Below are 25671 nucleotides of genomic sequence, written 5' to 3' on the forward strand. Positions count from 1 at the left end.
CATAGCGAGAGCAGGAACACAAGCAGGGGGAGTGGGAGAGGGAGAAGGCTGCTGTAACATTTAACTATCTTTGTGAGTACAGGTGATTCTGGTGGCTGAGCAGGTCCTGTGGCTTGCTGCATTCTGACATTGGAACACCTGGATTTGTTACACTGTAACATTATTAACCAATGTATCTTCTTTTCTTTCTTATAGTATGGCTTATTTATTTATTTATTTAATCAATCAATTCAACCAATCTATAAAGCCAAGTGGGCAGAGATTGAAACACTACACCTTTTCCTTACTTTACTAGGGGGTGACCAGAGTTCCTTAGGGCCTTGATTAATGATGATACCAACCTTAAAGTACTTCAAACTGTTTAAAAGTGAGCCTGTGGTCGTCTATCTTTTCATTTATACTTACCATGTCTGTAATTTGCAAAGTCCAGGTGCCTATGGGATTCTCTCCCCACGTGTGAACAGACATGAAGTCCCAATTCTTAAAGCCATTAGGAGATGTATCCCGTTCTCTTTCAGCCAACAGTACAGTGCTGGTCCCTATTTTCATGCAACAAACATCAGTTAATGAATGTCCTAACGACTCTGAGAATAGGATATACTCTAGCATTTGCTAATTGAAAATGAAAAATGGGAGAGATTAGCCCTCCTAATTTTCCCTTTTTGTATAAGACCAAGATAGAGACATTCATTAAAAAAAAAATGTTTTTATCCATAATAATTAGCATATTGCCTGGCATATAGCAAATTCTCAATAAATATTTTGGCAAAATATTGAATGAATTTATTGATTAAGGTTTATTTGAATAAGGAGAGCTCATAGAACTACATTTATAAACTATAGAGTCAAAGACCTAAAGTACATTTTAGTGGAACTACCATTTTTAAATTTAAGAGGAAGTCTTGCAAATTTAACTGGTGCCTGAGCCTATAATTTAGTGTAGACCTAAAAAAATAAAGCTATATCAATTTAGTAATCTCTTGTCATATAGAAACTAATAGTAGTTGTTAACTCTAAATTTTCAAATTCAAGCTCTCTATATATCTAAGTGAAACGGTCAAGTTAACTCTAGGGTCACCAATGAGAAAACATTCCACCCATACTTCAGGCCAACTCCAATATATCTAGAAAGGATAACTCCAAAATTAAGAGTCCAGTCCAAACCTCTAGGAAGTTTATATCCTCGAAGGAGATGATAAAGAGAGCTCATCTTTCCTCATACATAGCCTATAGCAATCAAATTTAGTCAGGTGAATCCTACTAAAACATGAAAGAGGATTAGGAAGCATTTCCTGGTTGGATTATAGTTTATGGTTCATAAGCTCTTCCCCATCCATGATCTAATCTGAGTTAGTACTTTCTCAGGAAAGGGCAATTGCCTGTATATAATATCATATGGCCTTTAGGATATCATCATGGAATATTTGTTAGTTTTCTCAGTCCTCTTTCATGGATCAGAATTCCTAATTTTTCAGTTGATTCCTAGGATGTGTCTGATATATCTGTCAGCATTATTAATTAACTATCAGAGTAACTTTCACTAATGTGTTACCTAAGAGAAATGAATGATAGATCAGTGGTCTGGGAAAATGGAAACATTTTGAAAATGTGTAACTCCAGAAAGGTTTATTAATTGATATTATTTGAATAGACCTCATTCTCTGCTTATCAAAGGACCAGTGGGAATGAGCAGGCAGAGTTCTGATGACAAGAAAAATGAAAAATAAGCATATTTTTTTAAGTCCTGAAAAACATCTACTGGGAAACTCAGTAGTATAAATAAAAAGAAAATGATTGATTTAAAAATCATTCAATATAAGTCAAGCAGAGAAAGTCAATTATCATATGGTTTCACTTATTTGGGGAACATAAGGAATAGCATGGAGGACATTAGGAGAAGGAAGGGAAAAATGAAGGGAGGGGGGAATCGGAGGGGGAGACAAACCATGAGAGACTATGGACTCTGAGAAACAAATTAAGGGTTATAGAGCAGAAGGGGGTAGGAGGATGGGTTAGCCCGGTGATGGGTATTAAGGAGGGCACATGTTGCATGGAGCACTGGGTGTTATACGAAAACAATGAATCACGGAACACTACATCAAAAACTAATGATGTACTGTATGGTGACTAACATAACATAATAAAATTAAATTAAATTTAAAAAAATAAAAATCAATATACTCTTAAAAATTTAAACAAATGATTTAAACTTGAGAAGTTTTTAAAAAGCTTACCAGCAGCAGAAGTAAGGGTAACATGAAGGTCTCCTCTTCGGGAATATTCAATCGTTGCTTCAAATTGCACATGTTCCAGGGACTTGATGGCGTTGTCTTGTCCTTCACAAGCTCTTGTTGGAATTTCAATGATAACTTCTCCATTACCTTTCAGGGCTCTAAATACATTTTTAAAAATCACTGAATAAAGTACATCTTTTCTTCTTTGCATTTTAGGCAAATATGTACACATTAGTCTTGACTAGATACTCAACTAAGCTTGTTGTCTCTCCCTGTTAATGAGTAGAACCCAATTCAGAAGTAGCTATAAATAAATTTTAAAGTATAAAAAATGTAAGGTTCTCACAGAAATACAAAAAAAATTCTACAATTTTTATGGATCACAGAAGACTACTAATAGCCAAAATAACCCTGAAAAAGAAGAACAAAGCTGGAGGCATTACACTTCCTCATTTGAAAATATATTTCAAAACTACAGTAATCAAAACAGTATGGTACTGGCATAAAGATAGACATACAAACCAATGTAACAGAATCTCTATAAACTTAGAATTATACCCATGCATATATGGTCAACTAATCTTCAAGGATGCCAAGAATACTCAGTGGGGAAAGAGGAGTCTCTTCAGCAAAGGGTGTTGGGAAAACTGGATATCCACATGCAAAATAATGAAATTGGATGCATATCTAATGCCACACACAAAAATCAACGCAAAATGGAGTAAGACTTAAACATAAGACCTGAAATTGTAAGTCTAGAAGAAAACATAGGGAAGAAGCTTCATGACATTGGTCTTGGCAGTGATTTCACGGTTAAGATGCCAAAAGCACAGGCAATGAAAACAAGTGGGAATACGTCAAGCTAAAAATCTTCTGCATAGCAAAGGAAACCATCAACCGAATGAAAAGACAACCTACAAAATGGGAGAAAATATTGCAAAGGATGTATCTGATAAAGGGTTAACTTATAAAGTATATAAGGAACTCCTCAGCTCAATATGGAAAAGAAAATTAATAACCTGACTAAAAATGAGCCAAGTACTTTAAGAGACATTTCTCTAAAAAAGACATACCAATGGCCAACAGGTATATGAAAAAATTTTCAACTTCACTAATCATCAGGAAAATGCAAATCCAAACACCTGTCAGGATGGCTGTCACCAAGAAAAGCAAAAGACAACAAGTGTTGAAGAGATGTGGAGAAATTGGAACCCTTGAACAATTGGTGGGAATGCAAAGTGGTACAGCCACTATTGAAAACAGTATAGAGGCTTCTCAAAAAATTAAAAAGAGAACTACCATATGATTCAGCAATACCACCTCTGGATATTTATCCAAAATAATTGCAAACAGGATCTTGAAGACATCTCGTGTTCATTGCAGCACTATTCACAATGCCAAGATGTGGAAGTAACCTAAATGTCTATCAGCAGATGAAAGGATAAAGAAAATGTGGTATATACACACAATGGAATGTTAGCTTTACAAAAAGGATATTCTTCAATGTACAACAATATGGATAAACCTTGAAGACATTATGCTAGGTGAAATGAAGAGGCCACAGAGAGAGAAATACTGCATAATTCCACTTACATGAGGTATCTAATATAGTCAAATTCATAGATTCAAAAAGTGGAATTGTGGTTGCATGGGTGTAGGGGAAGGGGAAAATGGAGTTACTAATCAACGGGCATAAAATTTCAGTTAAGCAAGATGAATACGTTCTAGAGATCAGCTATACAACAACTGTACTTAGAATCAACAATAATGTGTTGTACACTTAAAAATTAAAGAGGGTAGATCTCATGTTAAGTGTTCTTACCACAAGAAGATAAAATAGAAAAGAAAATGGTAAGGAGCACAGATATAAGAATACAATGCTTTTTGCTGTGGAATTGAATTCAGGCAGGTTTGCCTTGGACCCATCAAAAAGTGGTCCATTATTACTCCAATCGACCCTCTTAAGAAATGATACTATCTCCATAATGAATGTTCCCCAGGGCTCCCACCCTCAGATATTTTGTGTGAGTGGGTCTTCAGTAAAATCATGGTTGCCTTGATAGAATCAACAAAACAGTTATTCCAGATTCTGCTTCTTTAGCTGGATATAGTCTCTGTAAAAGCAGTATGATAGAGGATCCTTCACAAAAGAGAAATCATGAATCACACAGTACTGTGGCATGAAGTGAGGCTCTTCTGGAAATAGGTTTTGGATAATACTGGTTGACAAGTACTACATTTAATCAATTCTAAGATGCATTTTTTGAAAAAATTACCATAACATCTTTGAATTTGGGATTAATCTTAAAACTGATCACTGGTAATAGTTTAATTGGCAGTGATTTTTCTTAGTAATATATAAAACAATGATACATCTTGAACTGAAAGTAGATAGGCCAGGAAATGGAAAATGGAAATATGCTAATATGATTTGCAGATTTCCCATCTCTCAGTGATTCCCATGGACCCACAGGGAACTATGGCAAATGCTATCTCCATCTACTTCAGAAGGGTAGGTGAGAAAAAAATTAGGCAGAGTGACAAACGTTATAATCAAATATTGCCATGGGCACACATTTCTTTAAAATTCCTAAAGACACTTACCTGGGCTCAAAGTCATTGTCCTTTACCATACACTCTTTCTTTTCAGGCACACTGGTCCAGGTCCTGGGATCAGCTAAATCCACCAGAGCTTTGGCATTTAGCAACCCAAATCCAAATCGACTATTCACCATCAAGCCTGCTCCATTCTTTTTCCACCCAGGGTTATTGGCCAGTGGGTCATACTCAGAGGTCCAGACAACCAAGTGTTGCATGTCTCGCCAGGTAAGATTTGGACTGGAGGAGAAGTGACCCAGAATATTTTTCAGGAATAAAATTATGTTTCCTTATAAAAGTAAGTGTTAAAAACAAGCATCTTCTATTTGCAGATTATGAAGTGCCTTTTGCAAGTATACTTACGTAATTCTGGTATGTATTTCTTTTGGAATGTCTTTTCATTCAGAATTTAAAATACAGTACTGAAAACTTCTCCCATCTAAGTTAAGCTCCTACTATGAGTAAAATTTGGTCTTTAATATAGTAGAAATGTGGGATTTGATCCCTGATTTTTAATTACTTAAATTTAAGTGGAACAAAAATTTTATTTTATTTTATTTTTTTTTTAAGATTTTATTTATTTATTTGAGAGAGCGAGAATGAGAGAGAGTACATGAGAGGGGGGAAGGTCAGAGAGAGAAGCAGGCTCCTCGCCGAGCAGGGAGCCCGATGCGGGACTCGATCCCGGGACTCCAGGATCATGACCTGAGCCGAAGGCAGTCGCTTAACCAACTGAGCCACCCAGGCGCCCCTGGAACAAAAATTTTAAATGACAACACTTCCTTTATGTCTTCAGTCTTCTGCTGTCTATTAACAGCCTTGACACTTTCAACATTATGTACCCTGATGAGGCCTTGAATTTTTCTTAGGAAGAGTCAGATTTTAAAGACACAGTCTGGTTACCTATCCTTAAATACTTTTGCCTCTTTTCCTTATATATCAAAATTAAGAGTATACTTATCTTGATGAGCACTGAGTAATACATAGAACTGTCGAATCACTGTATTTCACACCTGAAACTCATATAACACTGTATGTTAACTATACTGGAATTAAAATTTAAAACAAACAAATTGTCAAGAAACTCTTAGCTACTTGAGATCACTCTTGCAAGGTACTATGCTGAATACTTTAAGGATATCGAAGGAGGTGGTTCCTGTGTTTAGGAAGATTACAATCCAGCAAAGGACTAAGTCTTTGTATAACTCTAATGTATCCACTGAATGCAGTATTCATGGAGTCATGTATTACAGGAATTAGAGGAGGAAGAACTCTGGGGATGGAAGATCTGGGAAAGCTTTGCTGGAAGGAAGTGTTCTGTCTGAATTTTGAAGACTGGGTAGAATGTCAGGGAGTGGAGAGATGGAAAAGGGATGGGGCAAGAAAACAAAACCTACAAGGCAGAAAGTGCAGGCTGTGGCCAGAGTACAGTGAGTAGTCTGGTTGGTGGGAGCAGGGAAGAGTTTGATAGAGTACTGAGCCAGATAGTGAAGACCTTGCACGCCAGGAAAAGGAGCTTATACTTTATTCCCTGGGCAATGGGGAATCAAGGATTTTTGAGCAAGGAAATGGTATAATCAGAAGTCTTGGTAAGATTAATTTATCAGCATTGTAAGATACATCAGACATACTTGGGAATGTTGGGTCCATTAAAATGAAGATGCAGCCTTCCCAGATCACTCTATTTAAAATTTCAATTCTCCTCACAAACTCCTGAGCTCCCTTATCCTGGTTCTTTTTTTCTTTTATAGTACTTACCACCTTCTAACATACTGTGCAACTCATTTGTTCTGTATATTATTAATGTCTGTCTCCCTTGTTAGAAATAGCTGTAAGAAGGGCTGGGATTTTTATCTATCTAATTCTCTAATGTGTACCATTCAGAAGAATGCCAGGCCTAGGGTATATGCTGAATTAAACATTGGTTGGTTGAATGATTGAATGTGCCTAAGTGTTAGGTGGCCCCAATAATTTTAAAAACTTACTGCTATTAGTCATTAGATTCTTCCAAGATCACAAGTTTTTCCTTAGCTTTGAGACCTGTGTTGTTTCTATCAAGCCAATCAAGTGTTATTTAACAAATAAATACCCAAGTGTGTAGTCTTTAGGTTTTCCATCTTAGAACTAAGTCGTGTAACAACCATCAGGGGAATCTGGCTCAATATGCTATCTTTCCCCAGAGCCCAAAATGTACTGGTTAAGCAATCCCCTAGTGACAAGAAAGAGGCAGCATACATTCTTAAACATTGAGGAGTCTGGTTCTTGGTTAAAATCCCACAGGCATATAACCAATTCAGACAATTAGAAGTTATTTCAAATCATGAGGTCAGAATAGGGAGTAACAGAAAGCACATCAAACAATTTCCTACCAAAGACCTATGTGATCTTCAGCAAGTCACTTCATTTCCCTGGGCCTGAGGTGACTCCTCTGTAAGACGAGAGGGTTGAGTATGATCATCTTCATAATTCTTTACAATTCAGACCTCCTATCTGTCCAATATCATAAATACTTCATTTAGATTGTGTTTCCATGTTGGCCAACCCACATTAAGGAATAATTAACTAGCTTAGCAGAAGTGGCTATTTTCTCAATGCAGAAACTAATTCTGTTCTATGAAGCATCTTATTAAAATTCTTGCTTCCTTCCAGTTTTTTTAAAGGAAGTTTTATCTAAAAGCCTCTTATCAATGTGGTCAATGGGAAACACATCAATTTCCCATTTGGACCATCAGTGCAAGCAGGTATGTATATGGAAGTTGGGAAGAGGAAGTGTACTAGGGAGGTATAAGGAAGGCAGGGTTATAATAATCAAACACAAAGCATAGACTTTCTATAGCAGAACATTTATTTTATATTTAGTTGCAGGTTTTATTATTTTTATTTTCTTTTACCTATTCTTTGTAAAATATTCAAGGGAGCTTCACTGTCATGCAATTAGGAAAATTAAGCTTGTTTTCCTAACAGAGTTATTCTTCATTTGTGTGATTGCTTTTCAGAAATGAAAAGGAGTTGCTAACAATAGTGCATCTGATTCCTGACAGCCTTCCTTTGTTAATTAGTGCTCAACAGCATCCACAATAATTAAATTTTTAAAAACTGCATTAGGTTGCTAATCAAGGATATGTTTATAGAAAATAAGGGTTATGGAATTAAACATTGAAATTAAGCATTGCTTCTAATTAGTGTAGGTAAAGTAATCTGGAGACAAAATTCTAATGTGAAAAATCTTGCTACCTGGTTCAGCCTCTAAATACATGTAAGTACGCCTAGATATTAAAGATTTTCTAACCTGGAGACTTTCCAACATTGCACAATTCTGAGTCAAGGATTTCTTTGATGTGCTTTATCCAAAGGTTTTATGCAGCATTGAAATCCTATTTCCCTTCCTCTAGCCTTTCATGAAGACAGAAGATTGGTTCATCTGTATGTTTAATACCTCCACAGGTGTAAAGGGATTCAATGTTTTACTTCAGAATTTTTGTTCTCTATTAAAAATTATTCTGATTCCTTTGCTCTCTTCAGAAGACTGGGGTTATTGCCTGCTATCTTTCTTAGGTATACTGACTGCTTAACAATAATGGTGCCAGAGGCATTAGTCCAAGGAATTCCTGTCTCTCATTGTATATATCTATAAATATATATATAATACACCTATTCAGTACCTTATCGAGCATCTTTACAACCACAGCTGGATGAGATTATAGGAAAACTTCTTACAGCTGTTTCTCGAAATTTAGTGAAGGTACTACCAGCATTAAAACTGGCTGGGATACTTGTTAAAAACAGGGATTTCTAGGCCACATATGATACTTAGGAATCTGAGTGGCTGGCATTAGGATTTAGGAGTCTGTCTACTAATTAAACTCCTAAGGTGATTGATTATGCTGGTGTTCAAGAAGCACTCCTCCAGGAAGGGAAAGTACTCCTCTACACATATTTGAGCCAGGAACCATTCTTTCTCCTTCCTTCTCCTCTTCCCATTCCCCAGCATTCCAGCTATGTCTTCTTCTTTTTTTTTTAAAAAAAATTTATTTATTTATTTATTTGAGAGAGAGAGAATGAGAGAGAGCAAGCATATGAGGGGAGGGGGAGGGCCAGAGGGAGAAGCAGACTCCCCGCCGAGCAGGGAGCCCGATGCGGGACTCGATCCCGGGACCCCGGGATCATGACCTGAGCCGAAGGCAGTCGCTTAACCGACTGAGCCACCCAGGCGCCCCAGCTATGTCTTCTTTAATGTAGCATAATAAGTAATCTGCTTGTGACAAGGATCCATTTATGAGAAACTCAGGAGCACGTGAGTTATGGCGGTCCTTGATCAGTATCAGTCTTCTTAACGCCCCTTTCTCTGAGGGGATGGCAGACTGCCATTGAGCATCTCCTCTCCCTTGCAGGGCTGTGGGAGGCAGTGTGGGACAGTAGTTCATGGCTCGGGTTTGAGATGGCCTGAACTTGCATCTTTTTGCGGGCTCTTGGTTACATTCCTCAACTCTCTAAGCCTCAGTTTCTTCTTTTATAAAATGCGACTAATAATTTCTTTTTCACAAGGCTGTTGTAAGGGTTTGAATTCGTATTGCACACAAAGAGGTTAGCGCAGTGTCCGGCCCATAGGAAGAACCTGACAAATCCTAATGTTATTATTCTTGATAAATTTAGCTCACCATTGTTCTTCAGTATCCATAGTTGTTCCTTTAGCAGCACTTGGTTAAATTATTTCTCCCGATCTTGATTATCTAGGGGCACTTCTAGAAATACTGGCATTCAGAGTTTCTGAAATAATCATCTCCGTATAGACAATTGAATAGAGTTCAGAAAACCATCTATTTGAGAACGGACACTTCAAGAATTTCCCTGTACTTTGGCATGAAGTATATAAAATGTAAGCTAGATTATGTCTATCTTACTGATGATTGAATCCAAAAGAAAGGAATTAAATTCTTATTATATGCACCAGGGAGATAATGGATTCTTAATCTCTCTTAAATCATGAACAGTGTGAGAATCTGATAGACCCTACAAGCCATTCCTTCAGAAAAATGTCATATACACACAAGCAATTCTGCATCTAGTTTCAAAGAAGTTCATGAACTGCTGGAAACTCATCCATGTTATTTCAGAGCAATCCATGAAGCTCCTGCTTTAAAACTAACCTATTAAAAATTAACTGAAGTTAATGAGGCTAGATGATTCTTAGATCATGTTCTCCTTGCACAGAAAAAAGTTTGAAATTTTAGAAATCAGAGGTTACAATTTTAAATTTTTCGGTTCTTACATGAAATTAATATTATATCTGTTCAGTGAGATGGGTGTTTCTATTATACTGGTCACTAGACAAGGATGGCTTAGGCCTGGCTAGTTACATTTACATGCATCTGATAGGTGTTGGGTAGAGAAGACTTAAAATTTTAAGGATTTTTTTTTTAATAGCTCCTTGGAACTAATAGCTTATATCCTCAAATCATAAATATCCTAAGACTATTTTACCACCTCTGTGAAACTGCTTGCCTTCATTGAAACTTATTTTCTTCTACTCTGGACTTTTCACCACCAAACTCAACAATTCATGTTGGATGATCTTTATTTGCTGATACCTTCAATTTCAAATCAGAGAATCTTATAAAGGAAAGAGGTTTGAAAAAAATGGTATGATTCGACCCCTCCATTTTCTAGATGGTAAATTAAGCCCTCAACTGGAGATTAACTTGCCTAAGGTCACATAGCTAGTGATATGCCTAGAACTTGAAGCCATGTGTTCCTTGCACTTTTGAGTGCTTAGATTATTTTTCGCTGAATCCAAATTCAAGGATCTGCTGATGCCATTTTCCCTTGTGTTCATAGACTCTGCCCCCTGTCCATTCCCTTCCTGTTACAAATAAACTCACATTCTGAACTTAGCTCTTCTGCTGGGCCCCAGAGCTTCCAGTGTCCCTGTTTCTGACTGAGCCCCTGGATTTGCTCTTCCCTTACCAGACATCTTCCCAGCCCCTCCAAGTGGGTGAATTCTTGGTACAAACCTTGCTAGGCCTGTCTTTCTTAGCCACTGTGGCCATCTCATAGCTGAGATACCAGGACAAAACTATAACTCCACAGGTGGCCCCAGGGCTCTTGGATCTATGTTGGACTCTCCAGAACAAAGACTTAGCAACTTCGGGGGTTTTCCAGCTATGGCAGAGGCTAAGGTATTCTATTTTTCTGCTATTATGAACCTTGTCTACTGAATATTACATGAGGAGAATGCTTTGTTCTCTCTCTAGAGAATATAGATATTCTTCTAGGATAACCTTCTTATTAGGAAGGATAATAGTAACTTAGAAATTTCACCACTTCCTCTATCATACAACCATAGCATCTGACTATATGTTTAAAGTGTTCTCACCACCAGAAAGCAGAAACAAGGACAAATAAAAAGCTGTGGGTACACAGTGTGCATCAGTTAGATTGTTTTCCCTCTGTATTAAGAGGTGGACTATTGCGTAACCAACATGAAGAACAAAATACTGTTAAATATACTGTTAAATCCCTTTTTAACATCACACACTAAAATTCGAGGGGAATTTAAACTTATATATGGTAAAGGGACCATAATAAAAGGCATATCAATAAATGTTTATCGAATTTGGGGTTGTAAATATTTTTCTGAGCATGAAAGCAAAGGAAAATGCCTTAAAAGGACAGACAAATATAACTGTACACATACTAACTTCATTGCAATAAAAATTACTTATAAATAAAATTAAAAGGTAAATGTCAAACTAACCAAGCATTAATAACTTCTTGAAGCTAAGGCCATAAAACAAAATCAAGGTCATAAACGAGCAATCACAGATGACAAATGGCCAAAGAATATAAGATACTGAGCTTCATTGCTAGTGAAATGAAAGCATATAAAGTTGAGATACCATTTTCTCCTATCAAAATAGCAAACATTTAAAAGATGATAAAAGTAACTTTGGTAAGGAAACTGGCGCTTTTACACATACAGAGTTAGTGGGAAAATAAAATGATACAATCTTCCTGAACAGTAACTTGTCAATGTGTACCAAAATCATTAAAACATGCACACCCTTTGACCCAGAAATTCTAATCAGGGGTGTTTGTCCTGAGGATATTACCAACATTTATGGATGAAAGAGGGTATCTAAACATAACTCAATGACTTTAATATAATTTGCATTTATATAATGAGATACTACAAAAAGATAAAAATTCTGTTTTTAATTCTCATGTCCTCTGAGATGTTAGATCAGCTCTAGGACTGGGCTTATATAATCTGGAAAAAAAAAAAAAGGAAGTTCTATAAGTTTGTTGTTCCCAATACTACCCACAGGAAGTTATCTGCACCAAGTCTCTCCTGGTGGGAAGAAACAGAAGTGAAAAGACCTTGCAGCTGAGTGGGAGGGAAATTGGGAGGAAAGCATGAATTTGTAAAGGTCAAGGAACATTGATTTAGCCATGAGAATGTGCTCTTAAAAGATTATAGGGTAGATTTTAAAAAATTGCAATTATGTGTACGCGGAGGTCCCAATTTTGTAAGATATGTGTGTGTTAAATCTACATTGGGATGTTAACAGGAAGAGAGCTTATTTTTATGATTATTTTTTATAGTTTCCTAAGTTTTCTATTGTAACCATAATTCAGAAAACAAGATATGTTGTTAATAAGAAGAAGGAGAGGCAGCAAAGGTGATTACAAGTTTCCTGGACCTTACTTTGCTTCCAGCGCTAGAGCGAAGATGCCAGCAGCCAGGGGTGCCGAGGCCGAAGTGCCCGTGTGGGTCTCTGTGCAGTCATTGTGCAGGTCAGCACTTGTCTGGGTAGCATCCGGAGGGAAAGAAATGCGGGAGAACATGTGAGGAGGGTGCCCCTCTCCCTGGGGGTTAACCCTACCTATGGCCGCATCTGCTATGATCAGGAAACTCAGCTGATTCGCTTCCCTACTTCCTCCTCTAAACCACAGGCGGATGTTTGCCATCTGCTGATATTTTAGTTCATGCTCCTCTATATGCAACTTGTCTATAATTCTGGCATCAGACTGCCTTTTCTGGGTCTGAAGTACTCCCACTATGAATATTTTCTCTTCTGAGTTTCCCAAACGAAACGCTGTCTGTGAAGAAGGGACAGTTTCAAAATCACTGTGAATCATGCTGGCCCATTAATCATCAGGTCCATTGTGTGTGGTCTGGCATATTTAGAAATTCTGCCTCATGCAAAATTCCCTTTTGCCTTCAGAATTGACATTTGACTCTCTTCGGCACAAGGATGGAAAACCATCTGATTTGGGCCACTTGAGCTACTTGCACAAAATGTGTTCAGTGTGTAGTTTGCACTCACTGTTGACATAATTTGATGGCCCTGAGTTAGCATATTTGCACTTCGGTGAAAATGGTGTTTTTCAACCAAAGAGTGTGCTAGACTCTGATCTGGTTTCAAATTGTAAAACTGCTACTCAGTAGATGTGTCCCATGGGCATGTCACTCGGTTTCCCCATCTATAGAATGAGGTTGACATTTCCTGACTCATACTCTGAGGTCGAAATGAGATCCTGTCTGTGAAAGCATTCTTACACAATATTACTGCATGTAAGGAATTACCCGGGCTAATGTTAGCTTAATGAATAGGTTGCCAAGACTGAAGGGAAGAAACCAAAAAGACTTCCAATCAGGCTGCCTTAAGGACCACAGTGGTGCTGGTTGAGCAAGTCACCGGGCCAAAGGATTACTAACAAGACACCCACCCGGGCTCCCACATTATCATTTTTAGCTAGAGATTTCAATGTGTGGGAGGGAGGTGTAAAAAAATAATTTGTTCTATTATCACCTCCTTTGGCTTCCTACTTGGAGTCGCTGAATTTCACAAGTTATGGCGGCACTGCTCCTTAGAGGGCTGAGGAAGCAAGGCTGCTCTTTTTCCCTACTGACGCACGTAAGCCCCCAGAGCTGACTGAGCTGAGGATGGGGTTTGCGTAAGACAAAGGCTATGTTATTGCCAGTGTCTCAAATAGAATCCACCAGCTGTCGCTCCTCTGGCTGACTTACCTAAGGAGAGATCTTTACGAAGATGGAAACTTCCTCAGGCTTCAGAGTGCAGTAGCTCAGCTGAGGGCCAGTCTGTGCAATGCTGACTGAAATGCCTACCAGGCCATTTTCTGCAAAGCAACTTTAGACACCCCCAGGGGCTCTGAACACAAGGGGGACACATGTCTGATACGCCTCTTTCAAAGGCTAACAACTACTCCTGTCGTAAACAATTCCTGGAGAGAACATCACCATCTATTATTTGAGTAATTGAATTGGGCATGAGAAGGGGGCCAGTGCTTTTAAGTTGAGCCTAGGGTTTTACCATCTAAACTAGAGTGAGTTGCAGAAATGGGCAGAGTTCCAGAATAGTGATCTTGTATGAAAAAAGAGTACTGACAATTTTCTTTGAGATGCCATTCATAGGAATTTTACACACATTCCAATGTCTAATTATTATGGGGTTCACCCACACTCTCATTGAATCATGACCTATTATTCCACTGAGATTACAATGTACAGGCTTTAGCCGGCTGGTTCTTTCGACATCAGGAGTTAAGTTTGGGGCCATACATTTTAGAATTAGAAGTCCCTCTCTTTGCTCTCAGAGCCCCCGGATGGCCCTTCATCACTGTGCCCTTGAAGGGAAATCCAATAATTGCCCTTGGCAGTCTGACTCATAGAAGTGAAGGCACAGCCAAGTGTGGGCTAGAGATGCTCTCTGAGCATATAACCTTCCCGAGCTGTTTATTCAGACGCTGAGAAGTTCATCTTGGGGGAAATTTAGACTGTTATTTTCCTGCAGGTCATCCATTCTTAGGAGATGTAGCTAGTGTATGCTCTGTATTTTTATCATCTGCTAAAGGGCAAGTCAGACAATATCCCTGCTATTAAAGGATCACCAAGTACAAGGGTGGGAAAGCCCCTGCAACCCTGAAATCTCCTTTAAGGCTATTTTCAGGGAGGCATCACACTAGCAGAATAGACATTTGGATTCTTGGCTGTATGTAATGACAACTTAGTGGCTTCTCAGGGCTGAGTTTAAAAATGACAGAGAGGCAACATCGTCTTGGCAGAGGCGTCATTATCCTTGAGAGAGAAGACTTCCCACTAGATGCCAGCCTTTCGGGTGAGTACAGCGGGAGTCTCTCCAATTGAGTCCTCAAGCTTAAAGCTTAAGCAAATCAATTTGACCAGAGGTACCGACCAAAGGATCTTGCTGAACGCAAGCTGCGCTCTCCTACCTAAGCAGAGGAGCCAGACAAGACAACGTACGATTCGCTGGTCGGTGTAATCGCCGCTGCTGTACGAGGTGGCCAGGGTGGAGGAGCACTTCTCGGCGTACCAGGGGGACAGGCCTTGCTGCGAGGCGCTGCTGATGGAGATGGTGTAGATGCTGTCCGTGTAGCCGTCGCAGTCACAGTTATCGCCCTGACGCCCCCCGTTCCCAGAAGCCCACACGAAGATGGAGCCCTTTCCTTGTCTCCCCTAAAGGAAAAGCCAGACTACATCACATCTGTCATCTGTTGGGATCACTGGAACACCCCAGTGAAATCCCCCACAAATACATGCATGAGGTTCTCAGAGAGAGTTATTTGGAGTCCGTTTCCACTCTAGGTCCTCCAGCCTCCCTGTGGGAAGCCTCAGGAGACTGCGTAGGAGAAGTCCCTGGGCTGCGACTCTGCCGGTCTTCCCTCCCCTGGGCCCTCCCTGGCATGGGTCTGAGTGAGTGCTTTTCTTTCTTTTCCTTACTGTGCAGGTTCATACTCTGGCCTTTAGCACTCACTCATATTTTTGCACTCTTCCCTTGGCTTATGTCACCGTGTTTGAATCTTTGAACTTCCTCTCTTTCATCCTGCTTGCATCTTCTGGCTGACTGATTGACAAAATCAGGCATTATTCAGATCTGTTTTGCAGCTGCATTAAAAGGGACTCTTCAATTGAATGCAACTCGTCAAGGCTACTCTTTCTATGACTTCTCAATCTGTGCTCTCCAGAGTTTCTACTTTTGTTTGATCCTGTGCAGAACGAGGCCTTAGAATCCTGCTAAGAATGCAGTAAACAGAGCAACACCAGCAAGGCACAAGTCCGCACCAGGCACGTACAAAATGGGAAGTAGCACATAGCTATATTTTAGGATGCATTTCCAGAGAGTTGAAAGAAGTCTGGGTAGTAGTGTCCCTAGTGTAAACATCCAAAAGCAGCAGGAAAATGAGAAAGGACATATCCAGAGTATTTCTTAATTTTATTTATTTATTTTCTGATTTACTTACTTGTGTTTATTTTTTAATTTTTAAAAATTTTATTTCCAGAGTATTTTTTTAAAGTAAATATTCTAAGAGTATAAAGAATCTCTGTTGAATGTTAGACCCAAATGGGGAAAACTCTCTTAACCCTTAACTTCTGTCCCTCCGAAGAATGATTTGGCTCTCTAAGTGTATTTCAAATTGTAGGCAACGACAAGAAATTCAAAGCCATTTCTTTCCATATATGCTGAGTGTTCTTCCCTTTCCTTCATATCCAAATGGTCAGGTTTCATTTCAGGCGGGTCTGTGTTAAGCGTCTTACCTGCTTGACACCATATTCAAAAGCCTTCTGGGCCAGTCGGCCAGGCCCCTCCACAGTTTTCCCGTCATCATTAGGGCCCCAGCTGGCACTGTAAATATCCACATGTCCGGGATTGAATCCAATTGAACTGGCTTCAATAGCGTCAGTCACAATGCCATCCAGCATTCTTATGCCTGAGCAGTAAATCACACAAGAAACAAGTAAGTGGATGTCAGTGTGTACATGTCGAATGGTATAATGCTCTTAATATTCATTTTACTTTCATTTTTTTAATACTCATAGAAGACTCTCAAAAGAGTTAAAAACAGGATAACCACTGGAGGTCTCAAGTGCCTGTGATCAGGCTGCTATGAGCACAGAAGGAAGATACAAGTCACTGCCTCCATAAGCTTTGGTATCTGCCCTCTAGAGATAACTATATGCACTAAGCAGGGACCATGATCTTCACTGATTACAAAATGTCTCCCCTCCCTTCGCCACCCCAATAACCTGAAAATGACAGGACAGCTTTTGGAAAGAGGCATCAAACAGCCCTCCCTTGACCTGTCTGTTCATGACTATACCACGAACGACTGTTGCCCAGCCTGTGCCCTACGAAGGATTCTGTATGGGACACTGTGTAGCTTGAAAGGATCTACCCACAAAAGGAAACTAACAAATAGGGAAAGAACTCTTGTTTCTGAGCACTGATTAAAAATAACCCAGAGGCCATTCTTTTATGTGTTTGCTGAGAAACATTTTCAAGGAACATGCTTCCTTTTCTTCTAAATAATCTCAAGGATGAAATCATTGCCATGGATTTTGCTCCTGAGGGGGAATCATTTTTCATTAGGAGAAGGCAGACGTGGTAGCTCTTTGTACTTTCTAACAGGCTGTCACCTGTCATCAGACTCATGTATTCAAGAGCCAGGAAGGCAAAAGCAATTTAGACAGATACAGGCAACTACCGGGTTATTCCTGGCTTCAGGCTGATCATGTAGTAGAGTGCACAGCCTTATATTTGCATGCTATTATTTACTATGGAGCATAGGTAAAAGAACAGGCAATTAACATAATTAGCAGAAGTCATATTGATTAAAACAAAACTGGTTAAAAATTTATTTTGGAAAAAAGAAAAAATCCCAGCTCCACTTACTAGCTGTGTGATCTTGGGCAAGCCACTTAACCTCTTGTGCCTCAGTTTCTTCAATTTTTAAAATGGGGATAATAGCAGCTGATGTGCCTTGAGGATATACTATATGCAGCTACCATGCTGAGGCCTTAAACATATGGATTCCTCTATCTTTAGGACAACCATTTGAGATGGGTGCCATAATTTTCCCCATTTTACAGGTGGACTATAAGTCCAGAGAGGGACAAAGACTTGCTCAGGGTCACACAACTTGAAACTGGGGAGGTGGGACTTGAATCCCAGAAATGTAGCACCCAAATCCAACCTGTTAACTTACAGAGTACACCACCTATAATGTGTTGTAGAGTCAGTGGTGCCTACTAAGTGAAAAGTATTATTTAAAAATGCATTTGGGGCTAGATCATCAAAGGGTGGAATAATGAAAAAAATCTCAGTAGACTTGGAATCAGAAGTCTTGCGTTTTAGTTTTGCACTGCCACAAACTAGCTATTACCTTGAGAATCTTCCTTCTGATTACTCCTCTATAAAATGAAGGGATCAGAAGATTCTCTCACAAACTATAGCTAGATAGTTCATCATGCCTTAAAAAGGGAAGTATTTCTCTAGGTGATTACCTGATTTGTGCTCTGGCTTCATTTTTTAAAAATTAACACAGCACTTAAAAAAAGGGGGGGGGGATCACACAGCATTTTGACAATGCTGGTATCAGAGGGATCAGGAATGACACAAAATGTAATAGTGTGCTGAATTAGGGAGAGATTCATTATATGTGCCACAATGCGTGTTCATTTGATTTCTTAAAAGGAAGTCATAATCAAATTCAAGGTATACTTATGCAGAGTTTAAAGGAGCTTTACTGTCATTGGCATATTCTACAGATGATCTTTTCTATTGTAGCTTGGAAAACAAACTAAACTCAAAGTTGCTAGCCTAAATGTGAAAGCCCAAGGTAGGGATAGTGAAAAGAGGAGAGACAATGATTATATTCTCTGTGAGCTCCTGCCAGTCCACCGTCCACCCATCCTCACAGGAACGTGGACTGCATCATTGGGTTCTCTTGCCTTCCCACTGGCATCAGTCAGCGGGAAGACAGCAGCAGGAGGCTGGGGGATGAGGGAGAGCGAGGTACTCATTCCCTGGGATCCTCCTTGCCTAGAAGAAGCCCTGTTGTTGCACTCAGGGCCACAGCTCCTGTCCAGTGGTTCTCTCCTATGGCCCCAACTTTCTCCAGTTGCCACTGACCTCTCCTTCCCCTTGCTCCTTTAGGCCTAAAGGTGATAACATCTGTCTTCATTTGTTACCCCTTATTGGTTTCCCTTTACTCTTTTTTTTTTTAAGTTTTTATTTTAATTCCAGTTAGTTAACATACAGTGTTATATTAGTTTCAGGTGTACAATATAGTGATAATGTCCCTTAAGTCTTGTAAATAATTCCTCTATTACATTGCCCCAATGGAACTTAGTATGTTTCCCCACAAGGACACAGATTCTAAATCTGTGCTGTCAAAGATAACCTTTGGCTTCTTCACGTAACCGGTATGTATTCTTTTATTTTCTTAAGACAGTTATTTGCTATGAAATGAAGAATGACAGAATTGAGAGGCAGGGAAAGTCTTTGCCTAAATTTACCTCCTCCTTCTGTTCCCTTAGCAAGCACTCAATAATAAACCCTTGTAAATTAGCACACAGAGAAAATTAGCTTTGGTTCAAAAGCTTTTCAACATTTCCATTTTTCTCCCCACAAAGATGTGTAGGCTATATTCAGCTATCATTTTTTAGGAATCCAGACCTATTGATTTGTTTGCAAATCACACTTAAATCCTGAAGCATATTTTACATGGAATTCATTTCTTCCTCTGGTTGTTGAAAGCCCCCTTCCCCCCTTATTTACACCAGGTGATGCAAGACTCAAAGTTCACAACTCTAGGAGCAACCCTCTGCTTTACCTCCAACTTTGGAATTGTATGCAACTCCGACCCCACACTTGTGATTATTTGCTTGCATGGCAATTTCTCCTGCACATCTGGTCCCATGTCTGAAGATTAAAAATAGGAATTATAAAACATAAATGAGGGCAAGCTGTCATTTGCACATGAATCCTTGGTACGTGGCCACACCAACTTTTTGTCAGCCTTGCTGCCGGTTCCCTGCCCATCAGTATTAGATGAAGTGTAGGTGTCAGATGATACAGGTATTGGAGCCAAAGTATGTGATTCACTTTCCAGCTTCTGCCACTGACTAGTGGTGTGACGCTGGGTAAGTTATCTGTCCTCAAGGGTTTTGTGGCAACATATGAGATATTGCATGTAGGGCACTTAGAATGGCGGCTGGTATAATGATAGAACTCGGGAGGTGTTAGCTATGGATACTGTCATGAGCAGCTCTGACACTTTCCGAAGCCGTCTCAAAGAAATGACGTCTGCTCCATACGTTTTGGTGAAGTTGCTCCTCACTCCCTGTCTAGTGACTTCCTTGGATTAGGTTATCCTGGACCAATCCTAGTAGGATAAGTAGAGCAGAATTCTCCTCTCAAGCCGTCTTCCCCTCCTCTAACCATCCTCCACCAAACTAAAGGAACTGAGGGTTTTCTGGTACCAAGGAGAGTTTGAGATTTTAGCTGGTTAACTGGGAAACCAGGGTCGTCCTGCAACTCTGACTGGAGCCAGAAGTCTGAACAAGACTGGTTTTGCCATCAGGCAAAGAGGGTAATTGATGATTTCAGAGTATCTGGAGGGAAAAGTCCATCTCTAAAACAGAGCAGAGTCCACCATTCAAGCATCAATTCTGAAAATCTGAGGATAATAATCTTTTCCTACCCCCACCCCCACCCCCGACCTTAGGAGGGTCAATAAGCCAAGAGAACTTTAATGTGAATTTATTTCATGACTTCATTCCACTGTGGAAGCCCCTGAGAGCCGTGGAGAGGCTTGTTGGTGTTTTGGAGGAGCTGACATAGGAAAGAGGGGAAGAGTTAGTTCTGAGCAACACTGTCAGCCACCTAGTTTTAGACATCACTACACTGGACATCTATTAATTTAGCCCAGCAGGGAATATACAAATGCTAAATTGACTATCCAAAATAATTCTTTTTCACTTCTCTCTCTCTCTTTTTTTTCCCGAAAGTACCAAAGATGATTTCTTGGTCTCTTTTTACTAAAGGATGTTTCTGTTTTTTCATGTTAGTACTGGAGAGGAATCCTAAGTCAGAACAATATAATTATCTTTAATTCAAAGTCTTTCCTAATGCAGCAGACATCTGCTGCTTCTTTTTTTTTTCTCCTAGCATTTTCTCCTTTAGGGAGGTAGCTTTCCCTCACTCCTTGTGAGTCTATCATGAGCCTCTTCTTCCCAGACAGCTTTCAAGGATTGTGGCATATTCTGGGGAAGAGAATCCTATTCTCTCTCTAGAAGCTACAGCTTTAAGTTCCATGAGCCATGTGGATCTTGCTGCCAGGCAAGATTTTTTTTTCTTTTTTTTTTTTTTTTTGAGAATGAAGCTAACTGGAGGCAAGTAGCTAAGAGATGGAGACAGTGATTGGGGTCCTAAGAGCATATTATTTGAGCTCCTGGATCTTGGAATGCCTGAAGCTAGACCATCCCTTGGGTGATTTTTTTTTTTATCCCCATTTTACTTCATCTTTGAATTAGGATTCTCTCACTGGCAACCGAAGCTGCCCTGACCAACACATCCATTCTCTGAGAATTGTGTGCACATCGAACACGTAAAAAGAAACTTATGCTTCCTTGATGGATTAACTCTCTTTGCTTTTGTAGAAGGAGAAACTGAGTTGTCCCGCTCTGGAAAGTGTGTTCCTAGAAGTCACCACCACCTGTATTTCCATGTACACAGGACAGGAGATAGGGCCAGGATAGCAGAATCTCCAGCTTGAGCCAATAGAATCAAACTGTTGGCAGACATTCCCAGCACAGCACCTCTGTCCTAAGAATGATGCAATGTGACACCGCCTATGATTTCTCTCTCTTTACATACTGAAAATTATTTTCTTTAAGGGTGCAGTAGAATCACGGTACAAAAAAGATTGATATTTTTCCCTTCTCTTACCCTCACTTCCCACCTCCACACCTTGAGAAAAACGGAAGGCTTTATCAAAGTGGTACTATGTCATTCTTTGTAGACCTGCAGCTTTTTTTCTTTCTTTAAATTAGTCTCTGAGATAAAAGAACCCTTTATTATCTTAGAACAATGGTAGTAACTGGCATTTAAACAGATTGATTTTTAAAAAATTATTCCACAAGATAGTTTAAAGACTACCATTATCCTAGTTAAAATACCCTTTTCACACATGTTATTTAACTAGAAAAATAATCTGTAATCGGTATTGAAATTCTGAATATAGATTCATGCCAGCTTAATAGTAAGAGTTACCTGCTCTTTTGAGATTTTATTATTTAGTGATTCCTCTTTTGATTTGCAGAGGAGAATTCAAATGAAGCTTCTATTAATCTCATTTACATAGTAATAACGAACAGAAGCAACACAGATAGTTTGGGGAGATAATGCCCTTGGAATTGGGAGATAATAGGTCTCTAACTGCTATAAAGTCCAAGACGAAATGGAGCCATTCATTTTCTAAACCTAAGGGATTTATTTCTGACAACATGCTAGAAGGGCAACTCTATTTTTTATTATACCTTTTGATAAATGATAGGGATGCTACCTTTTTGGTTGATAGTCAAGAGGACCCTGAGAGGTAGTTACTTATTGTGTAATTTTCAAACAGCAGATTCTGAATTGGCTCAGAAAATTGACTTGTCTCTGTCTCTGCTCCTCTCAGAGTATTATTCTTGTCATGTTGATTTTTTACTGAAAGTAGATCTATCTTAGTTGCTAAATGTGAAGGCTTGATGATGATGATGGTCATCATCATAGCAAATACATTGCAGACACTATACAAGCCAATTACATATATTACATATAAACTCATTTAATCCCCGTAATAACCCAACGAAGTATCTACTATTATTATTCCTTTTTAATAGATGATAAAACTGAGGCACAAAAGCAGTTAAATAATTTGATCAAGGTCACCCAGCTATTAAGTGGCAGAGCTAATATTTAATCTAAATCTAGCTGCAAAGCCTATACTCTTAGCTGTTTGGCTGTGTCACGTTAACTCTACACTATGTGGGAGGTCCATGGCAGGCTATGCTCTGGAAACTCAGAGTTTTCAGGCACAAAATAAGTACCATTATATAGGCTACTTCTTTGAAGGCTTTGGAGCTCTGTGAATTGGGGAAAATGTTGAATTGGCTATCCAGTCTTTTGAATACTGGATATAAGACTCCTCCTTTTGGGGGGAACAAAAAGGGAAATCTGAGTTCCCCCTTCTCTTGAGTAGAGAAACTCTAGAGAATATCATTTTACCAAGTATTTGGCTATCAAGCAGCCACCACACAATTTATCATCCACATTGGATCCTGGGGCCAGACCTAGAGGACACTGCCTAGGAAGAAGGCTAGCACCTCCAGCTAACAGTCTCCTCAGCTGCACCCATGTGGCTGAGAGCAGATTTCTCTTTTGGTCTTGACCAAGGAGGTGGAATGACAGTTGTCATTTTTACTTTATTCTAACTTCTTAGAATAAAGTGCCCCTTTTGTCCAAGAACTTATTGCCCATTTCCTTAGGAAGTTCCGTTTAGGAGGGTAGAGAGCAAGTGCATTATCACCCATTTTAAGAGACAAAATGAAAAATAGAGGCAGAGAGAGGTAAGTGATTTCCTCAAGGTCACCTTCTCTACTGATAATTGGCAAAACCATGACTACCAGCCAGGCTAACATTACAAGGTCATGGTCCAAAAGAGCACATATTCCTCCTGGCCCTGCACTGCCTTGACTTAGAAATATGGCTGAAAATTTGTCTGGGGCTCCTATCCTAAGTTCCTGAGATATCTAACTCTCCTCCAAGGGCACCCCCTGGTGGTTCTCGTTGTACTGTTACTGGAAAATTCTAACTTCTAGGCATTGTTTGTAGTTAACCCCTTTAAGAAATAAACCCTAGAAGTAAATGGTACTGAAAGAAGCAGTATCTTGGAACCATCCCCAAGCCTCCCCTTCTCCCCAAGGAGGAAATATACACCCAGAGGTTGAGGCTAAGTGCATGAGCCTCAGCTCTCTTCCTGGTGTTTGTTGGCCTTCTGGAGAGGGGACCTGTCCAAAGAAACAACTTTAGGTCAACATTACTGCACCAGCCACATGGGAATTCTGAGTGAGAATAAGAGAGAAAGGAAGAGGGAAAGAGGGAGAAAGAGAGCAAGAGAGGGAGAATTCAAATGACCCAAGTTGGGTAATAGTCCAAGAGAGAAAAAGCCACACAGAGAGAAAATTAACCCCTTTATGTAGAATCTTTCCATTCCAATCGTAGCAACAAACCCTAATTTTGCCTTGGCTTTGATCTATTTTGGCACAAATCTCTTCTGGGTGGAGCAAATGAAGAAGAAAGTATGGAAGTCTTCTTGAAGTTATGAGAGATGTTGCAAAAGAAGACTTCTGACATGGGTATGGACACTTGAGGCCATGTGGCTAGAGGGTGAAGTTTCTTTGCAGCTAGGAAAAAAGGTTAAGAAGTCTCTTGGCTCTGGCTCTTTATTTGGCCTCTTGCTTTGTCAGTTCTGGCTCTTGGCCTCCCTCATCACATTGTGGTTGCTAGGGAGAATTATTTTAGGAGTCAGAAGATACTCTTTTTCTCTTCCCTTTAGCTTTACAATACCCAGCAGAAACTCTGGGAGAGACTACAGACTCGTCCAATGCCCCCAGAAAAATGTGATGGATTTGAGGGCCAGGCCTCAGAGTACATCTCTGTTGCCTGGTATCTGGCCATACTTTGCTGAGGGAACTGGTGAGCAAGGTTGTGGCCACCAAAAGAAGTCATGGGGATTTGTTATCTTTGTCCTCTCTTTTTATTTCCACAACTAACATCAAATATGTTGCTAATAGGAAAGGATTCATAGACGAATTGGGGTTGGAGAAGATGGTCTGGAGGATTTTACTCTTTATGACCCAAACATTCTTTCTAAAGCTATAACTATTCAGTACCATTTGAAGGGAGCATTTCATAACATAGAAAGAAAGCTTAATTAAAATATGACCCCATAAGCCAAAAGAAATACAAAAATAGAAGCATTGGTTTCTGCTTTAAAAGCAACAAAATATTGTGGTGTGGATGGTGTGCATGAAAACTTTTCTGAGAGCTGAAATGTGGATCATATTTATAGTGTAATTTTCTCAAATAAGATAAAAGCATTTTAAAGTACATATTCCCCCCCCCCATCCACATTTACTCACTTGTTCTCATTTGTGGGATCATAACGGGGAAATGGATCATGGTCATTATCGTTAAAATCATAACTAGCCTCTGGATCCTAAAGAGACAATAGAAATAACCCTGTAGCATCATTAAAAAAAAAAAAAAAAGTAGCACTTCCCAAGCCTTCTGCCCCTACCCCCTCCATCCTGGCTGATAGCTCAGAAGTCTGCATTTCAGAGTTTCTGGCCCAGTGGCTGATCATTTATTATACCCATAAACCAGGCATAAATGATGTACGTAGGAAAGTGAGCAAGCATCCAATTCTCAGTAAATGTTACCAAACCTGTATAACTCTCTGAAGCTCATAGGATACTGGAACCAGAAGGAATCAGAGTTTACTTAGTTCGACCACCTCATTTTTTAAATGAGAAAACTGAGACCCAGAGAGGTTGAATGACTTACCTAAGCTCTAGAGCTAGTTAGCTACACTTGGACACTCATCTCTCTTACGATTATGGGTGCAAATAGGTGACTGTGGGGTGGGGCTCAGGTCCACAGTGATCTCCTTCAGCCTTCCCAGTTACACGAAATAAACATGTAATTTAATTAAAGACAGTGTGCTTGAAATTGAACACAAGCTCCTAGGTCCCACCTCCTTTTCCAAACAGATTGTTATACTTACACATCTCCCACGTAGGAGTTTTGTTACCAGTATGGTCTCTTCTCTACATTTTCTGTATCTTTCAATAACTCCTACTTTCTACTAATCTTTCTATCTCTCCTTTTTCTTCCCCTATCTTTTGCTCTCTAGCGGGAGAATTTTGAAGGAATGGAAAGGATGACAAAACAAGGGATGATCTTAAAGA

General features: G+C 39.5%; 1 protein-coding gene across 1 annotated transcript in view; it reads right to left on the bottom strand.

Annotated features, from left to right (window-relative positions):
- Positions 1–25671, bottom strand: part of PCSK1 (proprotein convertase subtilisin/kexin type 1) — a 39240-nt gene that overhangs the window by 3700 nt on the left and 9869 nt on the right. Inside the window, exons 5-12 of the mRNA XM_021699227.1 lie at positions 24844–24920; positions 19488–19576; positions 16411–16583; positions 15118–15330; positions 12538–12638; positions 4839–5072; positions 2235–2392; positions 406–539 (exon numbers count right to left, since the gene is read on the bottom strand). Of these exons, the coding sequence (XP_021554902.1) occupies positions 406–539; positions 2235–2392; positions 4839–5072; positions 12538–12638; positions 15118–15330; positions 16411–16583; positions 19488–19576; positions 24844–24920 (1179 nt within the window). The remainder of the gene's footprint in view (positions 1–405; positions 540–2234; positions 2393–4838; positions 5073–12537; positions 12639–15117; positions 15331–16410; positions 16584–19487; positions 19577–24843; positions 24921–25671) is intronic.

The sequence above is a fragment of the Neomonachus schauinslandi genome, chromosome 7 (genome assembly GCF_002201575.2).
Source record: "Neomonachus schauinslandi chromosome 7, ASM220157v2, whole genome shotgun sequence".
NCBI lineage: Eukaryota > Metazoa > Chordata > Mammalia > Carnivora > Phocidae > Neomonachus > Neomonachus schauinslandi.